A 13,635-nucleotide genomic window follows, 5' to 3' on the forward strand; every position below is an offset into this window, starting at 1 on the left:
ACCAGATCGGCCAATGGGCTGAGAAGTGGCAGATGGAGTTTAATTCAGATAAATGCAAGGTGCTGCATTTTGGGAAAGCAAATCTTAGCAGGACTTATACACTTAATGGTAAGGTCCTAGAGAGTGTTGCTGAACAAAGAGACCTTGGAGTGCAGGTTCATAGCTCCTTGAAAGGGAGATAGGATAGTGAAGAAGGCGTTTGGCATGCTTTCCTTTATTGGTCAGAGTATGAGTACAGGAGTTGTGAGGTCATGTTGCGGCTGTACAGGACATTGGTTAGGCCACTGTTGGAATATTACATGCAATTCTGGTCTCCTTCCTATTGGAAAGATGTTGTGAAACTTGAAAGGGTTCAGAAAAGATTTACAAGGTGTTGCCAGGGTTGGAGGATCTGAGCTATAGGGAGAGGCTGAACAGGCTGGGGCTGTTTTCCCTGCAGCGTCGGAGGCTGAGGGGTGACCTTATAGAGGTTTACAAAATTATGAGAGGCTGGATAGGATAAATAGACAAAGTCTTTTCCCTGGGGTCGGGGAGTCCAGAACTAGAGGGCATAGGTTTAGGGTGAGAGGGGAAAGATATAAAAGAGACCTAAGGGGCAACTTTTTCATGCAGAGGGTGGTACGTGTATGGAATGAGCTGCCAGAGGATGTGGTGGAGGCTGGTACAATTGCAACATTTAAGAGGCATTTGAATGGGTATACGAATAGGAAGGGTTTGGAGAGATATGGGCTGGGTGCTGGCAGGTGGGACTAGATTGGGTTGGGATATCTGGTTGGCATGGACAGGTTGGACCGAAGGATCAGTTTCCATGCTGTACATCTCTATGACTGACTGCCACTCCCCCTTATATTACTCAATGACTGGCTGTTCCCCCCTCCCCCATTACTCACTGGCTGTCAGTCCTCCCTGAATTACTACTAACTGACTGATCCTGAAGAAGGGCTTATGCCTGAAACGTCGATTCTCCTGCTCCTTTGATGCTGCCTGACCTGCTGTGCTTTTCCAGCAACACATTTTTAAGCGCTGACTGTCCCTCCCTCCTATATTACTCACTGACTGTCACTCCTCCCATATTACTTATTGACGGTCACTCACCCCTGTAGTACTGACAGACTATCACTCCCCTTGTATTATTAACTGACTCACTTGTCTATTACTCACAAACTGTCACTCCCCCCCCCCCCGTATTACTCACTGTCACTCCCCCTGTATTGCTCACTGTCACTCCCCCTGTATTGCTCACTGTCACTCCCCCTGTATTACTCACTGACTGTCACTCCCCCTGTATTACTCACTGACTGTCACTCCCCCTGTATTGCTCACTGACTGTCATTCTCTCTGTATTGCTCACTGTTTGCTGACAGCGGCCCGATGTTACAGCTGCTGCTCCTGCTGCTGACATCGAACCTCGGTCTTGCTGCTACCTCCAGACCGGGGGTGGTGCTGATCTTGGCCGATGACCTCGGATACGGCGACCCGGGCTGCTTCGGGCACCCGAGCTCCCAAACTCCGAACCTGGACTGGCTGGCGGCGGAGGGAAGGAGATTCAGCGACTTCTACAGCGCGGCCAGTGTCTGCAGCCCGTCTCGGTGAGGCCAGAACGTTCGGGAGAGCGAGTGGATCTGTAATCTGTGTTGATTTATTTACTATTATCTCATATTTACTAACTAATTTGCAACGATTTACACACAACAATCTATTATGCAGTAATTGATTAACTTGCAATAATCTACATTACTAATGTAACCATCTACAGTAGTTAAATCTAGTATTATGTATTGGTTAAAATATAATAATATTCAGACGTGCAGTAACCGGCATTAATTAATATAACATGGCTCCATTCTTATAGCACCATCTAGATTTTAAAACATCCCAATTCTGTATTTGTAAAGTATAAGCTTGTCGGAGATACAATGACCAAATTGTGCACAGCGAGATCTGGTAGTCAGCAGCCTAACAACTGAATAATCTCTTTGTGGCTTCAGTTAAGGGTCAAATATTTGCCTGAATGCCAGGGTGAATTAGCCAGCTCTCTATGCTGACAAAGAAGCCACTTCAATTTACAAAGGAGCAGTGCTCCAAAGCTTATGATTTCAAATAAACCCATTGGACGATATATAACCTGGTGTCGCATGACTTTGTCCATCCCAGCCCAGTATGGTAGTTCTTCTATGAGCAGTGGTGAAACATATTTTATAGCACGTGACACTTTAATATAACTTTTTAAAGTCAGCACCTCTAACAGTATGACATGCTATTGATGAAGTACGATATGCTAGAACGTAATCTGCAATAAATAAATTGTATTAATTAATTGCGGTGACTAAATTCAATAATCTACATTATATAATACACAACAAATAATAGATCTCTCTTTACCTCTTATACTGTTTGCAGTGACTGGTGTACTGTACTTTGGGCCTATAATGGGGTTTCCTGGTATTTTATTATGAGGAACTAATGTAGGCATTTATTTATATATTGCTCAGTAATTTTCATGCTTTGCTTCCCCCCTTAGGGCAGCTTTGCTCACAGGCCGCTACCCCTCTCGGTCAGGGATTTATCCAGGTGTTTTCTACCCTGCGTCAAAGGGTGGTCTTCCCCTAAATGAAACCACCATCGCTGAGCTGCTAAAACAGCAAGGATACCAAACAGCAATGGTGGGTAAGTGGCATTTGGGCTATGGGCTCAATGGGAGCTACTTACCCATCCATCAGGGTTTTGATAAATTCTTGGGCATCCCCTACTCCCATGATCAGGGGCCCTGCCAGAACTTGACGTGTTTCCCACCAGATACCAAGTGCTTTGGAGAGTGCGACCAAGGTGTGGTCCTTCTGCCCGTGTTCAAGAATGACAAGATTATCCAACAGCCGGTCCACTTTACCAAGCTCACTCCAATGTATGATAACTTTGCAAGACACTTCATTCTGAAAGCAGCAAAGAAGCAGAAGCCATTCTTCCTTTACTATGCATCACATGTGAGTACAGCATCTCCATGGCACCTTCAGCAAAATTTCAAGTTGTCTGATATAACATATCAAAATCTCAAAGTTAAAATTATCATCCTTGCTACTCCTAATCTACTTCACTACAGTCTGCCAGTTCTGGTCTTTTGCATATGTTTAATTTTCATATCTCCATCACTGCAGACTATCTTCAACTGATTAGCTCCTAAGGTCTGCGCTTTTCTTGCCATCTCTCTAACACTTGCTCCTCCTTTGTGAAACTCCTTAAAACTAAGCTTTTTATGCTTTTTTAAAAAAATTCAGTCATGGGATGCAAATGTGATGAGCAAGGCCCATATTTATTGCTCATCCCTAATTGCCCTTGAGAAGGTGGCAGTGAGTTGCCTTCTTGAACGTCTGCAGTCTTTTAATGTAGGGCCACTCTTAGTACCATTAAGGAGGGTGTTCCAAATACATGTCATAATATTTTCTTTTGTGTCTCAATGGTGAATAACATGCTTGTGAACATTACCAAAAGTTTCTAAGAGGGACTGAGCAGTACATTACATTTCCTATTGATATGTGGAGTCTAGACATAACAGTGTCCTTAATAATTGAACAAATTCAAAAATTGAGTCTGCACACTAATGTTCCCACTTGCTACCACTGGTCATAATATTCTTCTGACGTGTTGCCCTCAAATGCTCTGTATTCCTGTTGTTGGACAACAACTTCACTAATGGGCAATTCCCTTTGCCATGCTGTGGTGATTTGCATAGATGCTCAGGGACTTAGCAATAGATCCTTCCAACAGGCATTGCACAGTGAGCTCTCACTAACATAATTTATGAATGTGTAGAAACCACCTGCTACTAATCCCTAATGTTCTGTTTCTCTTTGTAGCATACCCACTATCCCCAATTTGCTAGCACTGATTTCGCTGGAAAATCCAAGAGGGGTCCTCTAGGAGATGCATTGATGGAATTTGATGCATCAGTGGGAGTGATACTAAATGCTTTACGAAAAGCTGGAGTGGAGAATAATACTCTTGTCTTCTTCACTAGTGACAATGGGTATGATGAATTAAATATATTCAGATTATTTGTTATCTATGTTTGAGATTTGTGACAACACACTTTTTAGATCTATTTATTCATCCTTGGGTGGTACTGGCACTTATTTTCCATTCATAATTGCCTTAATTAAGTGGAGATGGATCTTCTTAAATCACTGCTGTCTGACTATTTGATGCAAATGCCAACTTGCTGGGCCATTTCAGAAGGTAATTGAGAGCCAGTGGCATATTTGTGGAACATGCAGTTCAGGTTAAGCAAATACAGTAGATTTCCTTCTCTAAAGTACTGCAGTGATGAGACACATTGTTTGGATTTTTTATAAGCATTTCACAAGGTAAGGTTTTAACTCTCATTCTCTGGATCATAATCCCAGTAAAATAACCAGAATGTTACCATGTTCTATTACTGTCTGGGTCTGCAAGTGTGAGTTGCTCCTGTGGTTTGTTGGAAGTCAACATTTGGAATTTTCACACTTCCCTTGGAGGATGTTGTGAAGTAGTGTAAGGGTTTATGTGCTGATTCAGAGTGTATTAGTCTTTGCATTAAAGCTGTTTTCATACCAGAACCATCCATTGATGAAATTGGGGAAAGTGGCGTTTCTTATTCCCATACGGTGGGAGAGTATTGTGAGCAGCCCAACTTGTAAGAGGGAGTCGTTAGCACTTAGTGTGACCCTCATTGAATTCTGTGATGGAATCCTGCTGTCCCTGGAAATCTCTAGAACATTGCACTTTCTGACTTCAAAACTGCCGCGGAGTGAAACCTTGCTATGTGTGTGAGAAATACACTGTTTAAATAGAACATCTGTCATGGGCTCAGCCACCACCACACACCATGCTGTGAGTTACTGAGACACACAAATCAGTAATCCCCTGTTGAAAATCTTGCATACCAATCACATGCTATTTACCTTAAAAGTTTACGTGCTTATTAGTAATAATGATTATATGGCACCAGTTGGTGAAAATATCAAGGACCCAGTAACTTAAGAGCATTAGGATAGGTCACTCAGGTGACCTAAAGAAACAGTCAAATACACAGCAGTCTGTTAGGATCTGGATGTGCAACCTGAGAGGAAAGGGAGGCAGGTTCAATTGTGGCTTCAAAAGGATAAGCTCCTGAAGAAAGGAAATTTGCAAGGCTTTGGCTAAGTGCCGAAGAGCAGGGATAGCTAAATTACTCTTGCAGAGAGCCAGCATAGACTCGATGGAATAAGTGGAGTGAATCAGCATTGATGGTCTCACTAAACTAGCACATTTAATTAGATTGTTTATCGCAAGAAGGAAGCTCTCATCCATTTAAAATGACTGTCCGTTCTAAACCTAATTCCTAGCAGGCTCATGTCCAGAGCAATGTGACACATCAAAAACATCAGACAAGTGTAGAGGAAGGCAGCTTTACTCTGTATCTTTCTTGTGATGTGCCTGAGTTAAGAGGAAAGGTTACTAGACCCGATATGTTAACTTTGCTTTCTCTTCACAGATGCTACCAGACCTGCTGAGCATTTCCAACAATTTCTGGGTTTTTTTAAGTGTGCTCAACCTGGCTGTATTTGATAGAACTTTACTCATTTGTCTGACACCAGGTGCAAGATGTGTGAAAACCACTGAGTTTCTTGAAACGCATAATTGTCTCATTTTTTAATGTGTTATTGTGAGCCCAAGAATCTGCACTTAATTGACTTGATATTTTGTCTTCAGTCCGGAACTGAGGCGACAAATACGTGGTGGGAATGCAGGGCTGTTGAGGTGCGGCAAAGGCACGACGTATGACGGGGGAATGAGGGAACCTGCTATTGCCTACTGGCCTGGCCGTATCACTCCAGGTTTGTGACTGTCCAACTGCCTGAGTATCAGTTAAGCTCCAAGTTTGAAACTGTAATTTTGCTGATAATCCAAGGCTGTAAAAACCGTGCACTAATAGGGATTCCACTCAATTATAGACCGGCCATCTGATCACAAGATTAAGTGACACGCTGTTACTTGCTCCATCTATGTTTACTGTCCTTGATTTACTGTGTTTGCACCATATCTCTGAATACACAACACATATCTGTCCATTTCAATTCAGGTATATACCCAAAATTCACAGCACTTTGGGGGGGAGAGAATTGAAGACTTCCATCACACTTGTGTGTGAAAAACTGTTTCCTACTTTAATTCCGTAATGATTTGGTTGTAATTTTAAGATTATATGCCATTGTTCAGGTCTTTTTCAACATTGAAAGTAGGTTTTCAATTAACCTAAACAACTTATTCTATCAAGTCAAAGCTGTTGATTAGATTCCCCATATAATCTTGCAATTGATACTTTCTTTGGAAACATCCCATCTTAAAACTGCATGTGCACTAATACTGAATCTCTTTCTACATAGAGATGGTATTCAGAATATGAACAGGAGGATTAACACTGTTAAAATTAAATATTGTGGAAGAAGTGGTGCCACTTGGGGTTAACATGTACCAGGAATGATATGTCGTATTTTGGACAATATTCTTGCTCCGTTTACAGGTGTAACCCATGAGCTGGCCAGCACCCTGGACATCCTTCCAACAGTTGCCAGCATCTCGGGTGCAAAGCTTCCACAGGTCAAACTGGATGGATACGACATGAGTGATATCCTCTTCAATAATGGGAAGGTGCAGAGAGTCACATCTTAATTTGTACATTACATTAGAGCTGTTAGGACTTTGACTCATCTCTATCTAACTGCCAGTCTGTGCCTGTTTGTTTCTTTTAATCTATCAACTTCTGGGCGGCACGGTGGCACAGTGGTTAGCACTGCTGCCTCACAGCGCCAGAGACCCGGGTTCAATTCCTGCCTCAGGCGACTCTCTGTGTGGAGTTTGCACATTCTCCCCGTGTCTGCGTGGGTTTCTTCCGGGTGCTCCATGTGCAGGTTAGGTGAATTGACCATGCTAAATTGTCCGTAGTGTGAGGTGAAGGGGTAAATGTAGGAGTATGGGTCTGGGTGGTATATGCTTCGGCGGGTCGGTGTGCACTTGTTGGGCCGAAGGGCCTGTTTCCACACTGTAAGTAATCTAATCTAATTAGTCTGCCTGTCCTTCTATTTGTCTGTGTCTCTTTCTTCAATATGTGATCAAGAATAAAGTATAGAAGACAATATTACCATTTAAAGATGTCATAAAGATAACGGAATGTGATATACAAAGGAGGACTGTCAAGCACGTTGGTAGTTGGATAGGGACATCAGATGGCATTTAATACAGAAGAATGGGTAGTGAAGTATCTTGGAACAATACATAAGGAGAAAGTTGTAGCTGAAGTTATAAATTTTTACTTGAAGCAGAGACTTAAATCTATAGGAAAGCAAGAAGGTGAGTTACTGAAGTGATTTAAACAAAAAACATGGGATCCTAGGTTTTATATGTGACTGAACCAAAGACATCATGGTTCACAAATGACTAATGAAATAGCAATAATTTAGTTACAATGAGAGACAAGAGGAACTTTCTTGACAAGTTTTGATGAAATGGGCAAGGATTATTCCCACGCCAGTGAATGAGTAGAAGGTATTAATTTAGAATCGTGATCATAAGAACAAAGGTGGAGGTTTAGAGAAAAGCTTCTGGGCAAAGCTTTGATAATTTATGGACTGCTTGACCACAAAATGTGAGGAAAGCAGAATAAATTTTAAAAATTAAGGAAAATATTTGAAGGTGGAGGATGCAAAATGGTCTGGGGAAAGAGCAGAGAAACAAGAGTTCACTGATTCAATAAAGATGCAATGGGCTGAATAGCCTCCTTCACTTCTTTAAAGTCCTTTGATCCTATGCCTTGGGGCATTCAACTCTGGGTTTAGCAAGTCATTTTGCATTTACTGCATTTGAGTTTTAGCGCTAGTTGGATGGGAGATAGTGGGCAGTTCTTTATGGTAAAAATTGACCTGAGGGAAGAAAAACATTTGAGCTGGCCTGTCACCGACACATTAGAGATATCAGCTACATTCCAAACTTATGGTTTAGTCATTGTAAGTGATTCCCAGCCTGAAAACTGATGACAGATTGGAGAGCCAGTAGCTGTGGCAATGATGTGAACTCACCAGGCACGGTGTAATTTGCAGAGTGAAGTTTTGTACTCAGGACTGCGGCTGAGAGGTAAGGGTGTTACCACTGAGCCACATTATAGGGACAGCAGCTCAGTTTTGAACCTGTGCACTGGACAGATTCTCACTAGGGAGAAGAGAATGGCAGCTGTTTAGGTGTATTTTCAGTTTTTATATTTAAAACTTATTGTTTCATGAGTGTTCTCAGGACTTCACGGAAGGTGGGTTGGGGTTAGATATCTATATTTGTGTTATCTTGTTGTGCTTAGATTGAATGTTTGGTTTCCTCCATTGCATTGGTAACTGCTTCTAAATGAGCTTTGGGTGCCTCTGGCATATCCCTGAGGTGGTAAAAGCAGCAGTGTAATAAGAAAGATTACATTACAATTACTAAGCATCACTTGCTTTTGCACTTTGTGGTCGAGCATTGAACTTATCAGCTCAATGCATAAAAACATTTTTCCCAACCTCTGCCTTTGTTCTTTTGCTGATGCCGAACAGCTGAACCATTATTAACACTAGAGGCCCACACATGATTCACTGCCAATGCTGAGTGCCTCTGCAGGTAATTCATCAGCAGCAAGGCAACCGAAACACCATGCCAGCTCCTGCACTCACACTTACAGCTCAGAGCTAGTGCTGGCAATGACAGACAAAGGACCTGCATACCTGCAATTCAGCTAAAAATAATTACTTCCTATTTCTGTCTACTTCCTATTTCTGTTACATTCTCACCAACAATCCTCTGTGTATGTTTATTCTTTATAGAGCAAGCGGGAAACCATGTTTTACTATCCGGTCGCCCGCAGCAAAGAGCTGGGAGTTTTTGCTGTGCGTTATGGAAAGTACAAGGCTCATTACTATACTGAAGGTAAGAAAGTACACAATCACTTTTTAGTCATAAAGCTGCTCCTGCTTGTCAGAAAGTGAGAGGCTAAGGAACAGGCTCCATATAGTGCAAACGTTGCAGCTGAAAGTGTATAACAAGTTAATGCGAGAGAGAGCTGCTGAATGGAAGAAGGAAGTTGCTGAAAGAGAGCTGCTGAGAAACAGAGGTGATGAGTAAAAGAGAGAGGGGCACCAAGTGAATATGAGAGAACAGCCAAGTGAGAGTGTGAGATGCCAAGTGAGTGAATGTAAGAGGGAGCATGAAGTATGAAGAAGAGGCACCACGCAGGTTTTGTTTTCACTTATGGGTTGTAGGCAGCACTGGCTGGGTCAGCCATGTACATTTATCCTTGAGAAGGTGAGTTGCCTTCTTGAACTACTGCAGTCCTTTTGGTGTAGACAGACCCACAATGACATTAGGGAGGGAAATCCAGGAGTTTGATCCAGTAACACTGTAGAAGTGGCGATACATTTCCAAGGATAGTGAGTGGTTTGGAGAGGAACTTGCAGGTGGTGGTGTCCCGTGTATTTGCTGCCCTTGTCCTTTTAGATGGTAATGGATGTGGATTTGGAAGATTCAACCACTAAGGAATCTTAGTTGTGCACTGCATCTTGTAGATTGTACAAATAGTTGCAAGTAAACATTAGTGATGGAATGAATGTATGTGGGCCCAACAGAGCATGCTTCTTTGTCCTGGATGGTGTCAAGCTTCATGAGTTTTGTTGGAGCTGCACTCGTCCAGGCAAGTGAGGAGTATTCCACCACACACCAGACTTGTGCTTTTTGAAAGGTGAGCAGGCTTGGTGAAGTCAGACGTCAGAATCCTTGCTGAAGGATTCCTAGCCTCTGACATGCTCGCAATTAATAAAGCATAGTTTTTTTGGGCTTTATTAGTAGGGACACAGAACTCAAGAGGAAGGAGGTGATCCTGAACTTGTATAAGAATGCTTGTCAAACCTCAGTTGGAATATTATAGACAGTTCTTGGTGCCACATTATATGAAGGATGTGAACCATAATACAGGGAGTGCAGAAGCAGTTCACAAACCATTCCAGGGATGAGAAACTTCAGCTATGTCAATACATTGGAGATGTTGGGACTGTATTCCTTGGAGTTAAGAGAAATTCTGACCGAGATTTTCAAAATCATGAGGAGATGGATAGTGAGTAAAGAGGGAACTTGTTCCCATTTGCAAATAGATCAAGAAAGAGAGGATATATGTTTAAAATGAAGTACAAAAGAATCAAGTATGATTTGACAAAAAACACACTTTGTATGCAATGAATGCTTCTGGTCTGGAATGTGCTGCCTGGAAATTGGAAGCAGGTCCAATTGATGCATTCAGAATAGCTTGGACAATTCAAATAATATGTAAGAGTGTGAGGAAAAACATAAGAGAATGACACTAAGTCTTACTACTCATTTGGAGAGCCAGTGCAGTCACAATTGTCTCAAATGGGCCCCTTCTGCGCTGTATCACAACTGTGATTCTAGATGAGTGAATTGCAGGGAAAGATGCCACGAAAGAGGAGCACTAAGTGAATGTGTGAAATACACGCCAAGTGAGTAAGTGACATTGAGAGAGAATGGTTCAGGGTAGGGGAGAAGGAGGCATCAAGCACATGAGTGAGATTTAGAGAGAAGGGAGTATTGAGTGAGTGCGGGAGGGGAATGAGTCCTGTGAATGAGGGAGGAAGATGGTGTCACGTGATTGTGTGAGGGGAGGGGGAAAGGAGAAGGTGCCGTGTGAGTGAGAGGTGAGAGAGAGACAGGTGCCAAAAAAAACAAACCAGCATGTGAGCAAGATCGTGTGTGTGAGAGAGAGAGAGAGAGAGAGCGATGCACTGTTTGTAAACCTGGCATTAAGTGATGACAAGATACTGAAGGTGAATGGCTCTTTGAATATAACAATTTGGTTTTTTTTGGGCCAGAAGGTACAAACTTGCTAACAATAATGTACAGGACAGAATATGAAACACATCCAGAGGATTTATTATAGTATCTGAAGGAATGTTTTGACAAAGATTTCATTTCTCTCCATTAGGTTCCATTCTTAGTGACACTAGCCCAGATGAATCCTGCCACTGGACCGCACCAGTCATGCGACACATACCTCCACTACTCTTTGACTTAGAAGCAGATCCTTCTGAAAACTATATACTCAGCTGCTATGAACTTCCTACTTTCGCTTCAATAATCGAACAGATCCAGAACGAAACAGTCAAATTTGAGTCAGGAATGGAATTTGGAGAAAGCCAAATGGAGAGGGGACTCGACCCTGAACTTGAACCATGTATTAAACCCGGTTGTGAGCCACGGCCTCAGTGCTGTCAACAGACTTAGCCAGGGATGCGGAAGGAAAGCAAAATACAGCCTAACAACTATATTACTAATACTTGCTAATCTCATGCCGAACCTATCCCGTATCAGTTTGGAACAGGGAGATAAGTCCAGCAGAGTCCTGGCTGCTAAAATCTGTGGTTAAATCCTTGGGTGCAGGTGAGCAATTGAGGATGAATTAAAGAGCTTCATCTTCTTGAGAGGAAGGAAATTCCCAGCAAGGATGTTTCTGGGTTCCCTGGTCCTGTGAAAAATTAAATCATTGCAGTGAATTCTATTAATTGTAGCTTCTATACTATTTGTTTGACCAGTCGATAGTGAGTGTTAGGTAAGGGGTAAATGTAGGGGTATGGGTGGGTTGCGCTTCGGCGGGGCGGTGTGGACTTGTTGGGCCGAAGGGCCTGTTTCCACACTGTAAGTAATCTAATCTAATCTAATAACATTGCAACCCTAATCTCCGAGTATCCCATTCTACCCACTCTAACTGTGATGCTCACTTTGTTCAAATTGAGACACAAAATGTGTTCGCTTTTAAAAACCTCAAAACTATAAAACTCTTTCCCACCATTTATCTCCTCTTCTCCCAATAATCTGCTGGCTTTTAAATGCCATCTAATCAATATTTCACTTCATCTTCCCACGTTTGTGCATCAGTGGTCTTGGTCTTAGATAAGGATACTCTATTTTACCTCTGTGTAGTATTGTGATCTTAGACCAGACTGCCATACTTATGACTTTCCTAAAATCATTAACTTTTTCTTTAAAGTAGAAAAATGTGTGACATCCAAGGTACTTATTAAGGGAATACTGATGCAAGATCCCAAGGTTTTGAACAAACAGAAACAAGCTTTACTATATAATCTTAGGAGAAAGTGAGGACTGCAGATGCTGGAGATCAGAGCTGAAAAATGTGTTGCTGGAAAAGCGCAGCAGGTCAGGCAGCATCAAAGGAGCAGGAGAATTGACATTTCGGGCATAAGCCCTTCTTCAGGAATGAGGAGGGTGTGCCAAGCAGGCTAAGATAAAAGGTAGGGAGGAGGGACTTGGGGGAGAGGTGTTGGGAATGCAATAGGTGGAAGGAGGTTAAGGTGAGGGTGATAGGCCGGAGAGGAGGTGGGGGCGGAGAGGTCGGGAAGAAGACTGCAGGTCAAGAAGGCAGGGCTGAGTCCGAGGGTTGGGACTGAGATAAGATGGGGGAAGGGGAAATGAGGAAGCTGGAGAAATCTGCATTCATCCCTTGTGGTTGGAGGGTTCCTAGGCAGAAGATGTGGTGATCTTCCTCCAGGTGTCATGTTGCCATGGTCTGGCGACGGAGGAGGCCAAGGACCTGCATGTCCTTGGCGGAGTGGGAGGGGGAGTTAAAGTGTTCAGCCACGGGGCGGTTGGGTTGGTTGGTGCGGGTGTCCCAGAGGTGTTCTCTGAAATGTTCTGCAAGTAGGCGGCCTGTCTCCCCAATGTAGAGGAGGCCACATCGGGTGCAGCGGATGCAGTAAATGATGTGTGTGGAGGTACAGGTGAATTTGCAGTTGCACCCTGCAAGAAATGCAAAACTTGCACCCACACCTCCCCCCCTCACTTCCCTCCAAGGCCCCAATGGATCCTTCCATATCCATCACAAATTCACCTGCACCTCCACACACATCATTTACTGCATCCGCTGCACCCAATGTGGCCTCCTCTACATTGGGGAGACAGGCCGCCTACTTGCAGAACATTTCAGAGAACACCTCTGGGACACCCGCACCAACCAACCCAACCGCCCCGTGGCTGAACACTTTAACTCCCACTCCGCCAAGGACATGCAGGTCCTTGGCCTCCTCCATTACCAGACCATGGCATCATGACGCCTGGAGGAAGAGTGCCTCATCTTCCGCCTAGGAACCCTCCAACCACAAGGGATGAATGCAGATTTCTCCAGCTTCCTCATTTCCCCTCCCCCCACCTTATCTCAGTCCCAATCCTCGGACTCAGCCCTGCCTTCTTGACCTGCAATCTTCTTCCTGATCTCTCTGCCCCCACCCCCACTCTGGCCTATCACCCTCACCTTAACCTCCTTCCACCTATCGCATTCCCAACGCCCCTCCCCCAAGTCCCTCCTCCCTACCTTTTATCTTAGCCTGCTTGGCACACCCTCCTCATTCCTGAAGAAGGGCTTAAGCCCAAAACGTCGATTCTCCAGCTCCTTGGATGCTATATAAACTTAGAACAGTAATACACTCTACAATATGTGGACTATTTTAGTTTCAGAATATGTTCAGCATGGACTAGTTGGACCGAAGAATCTGTTTCTGTGCTGTATGACTATATATACACAAT

General features: G+C 43.4%; 1 protein-coding gene across 1 annotated transcript; it reads left to right on the plus strand.

Annotated features, from left to right (window-relative positions):
* The first annotated feature begins 1,304 nt into the window (after positions 1 to 1,304).
* On the plus strand, positions 1,305 to 11,596 carry arsa (arylsulfatase A). Its single transcript, XM_072562791.1, has 7 exons — positions 1,305 to 1,589; positions 2,522 to 2,981; positions 3,852 to 4,021; positions 5,725 to 5,849; positions 6,536 to 6,663; positions 8,859 to 8,961; positions 11,024 to 11,596. The coding sequence occupies exons 1-7, from the start codon at positions 1,372 to 1,374 to the stop codon at positions 11,320 to 11,322; spliced, it is 1,503 nt and encodes a 500-aa protein (XP_072418892.1). The 5' UTR covers positions 1,305 to 1,371; the 3' UTR covers positions 11,323 to 11,596.
* The last annotated feature ends 2,039 nt before the right edge of the window (positions 11,597 to 13,635 follow it).

Source organism: Chiloscyllium punctatum, chromosome 44 (genome assembly GCF_047496795.1).
Source record: "Chiloscyllium punctatum isolate Juve2018m chromosome 44, sChiPun1.3, whole genome shotgun sequence".
NCBI lineage: Eukaryota > Metazoa > Chordata > Chondrichthyes > Orectolobiformes > Hemiscylliidae > Chiloscyllium > Chiloscyllium punctatum.

Excerpts from the sequence above, each read along its gene's own strand:
- arsa (XM_072562791.1), top strand. The coding sequence starts at position 1,372 with ATGTTACAGCTGCTGCTCCTGCTGCTGACATCGAACCTCGGTCTTGCT. Across the intron at positions 4,022-5,724 it reads TTCTTCACTAGTGACAATGG|TCCGGAACTGAGGCGACAAA; the intron begins GTATGATGAATT and ends TTTTGTCTTCAG. Across the intron at positions 5,850-6,535 it reads GCCTGGCCGTATCACTCCAG|GTGTAACCCATGAGCTGGCC; the intron begins GTTTGTGACTGT and ends CTCCGTTTACAG.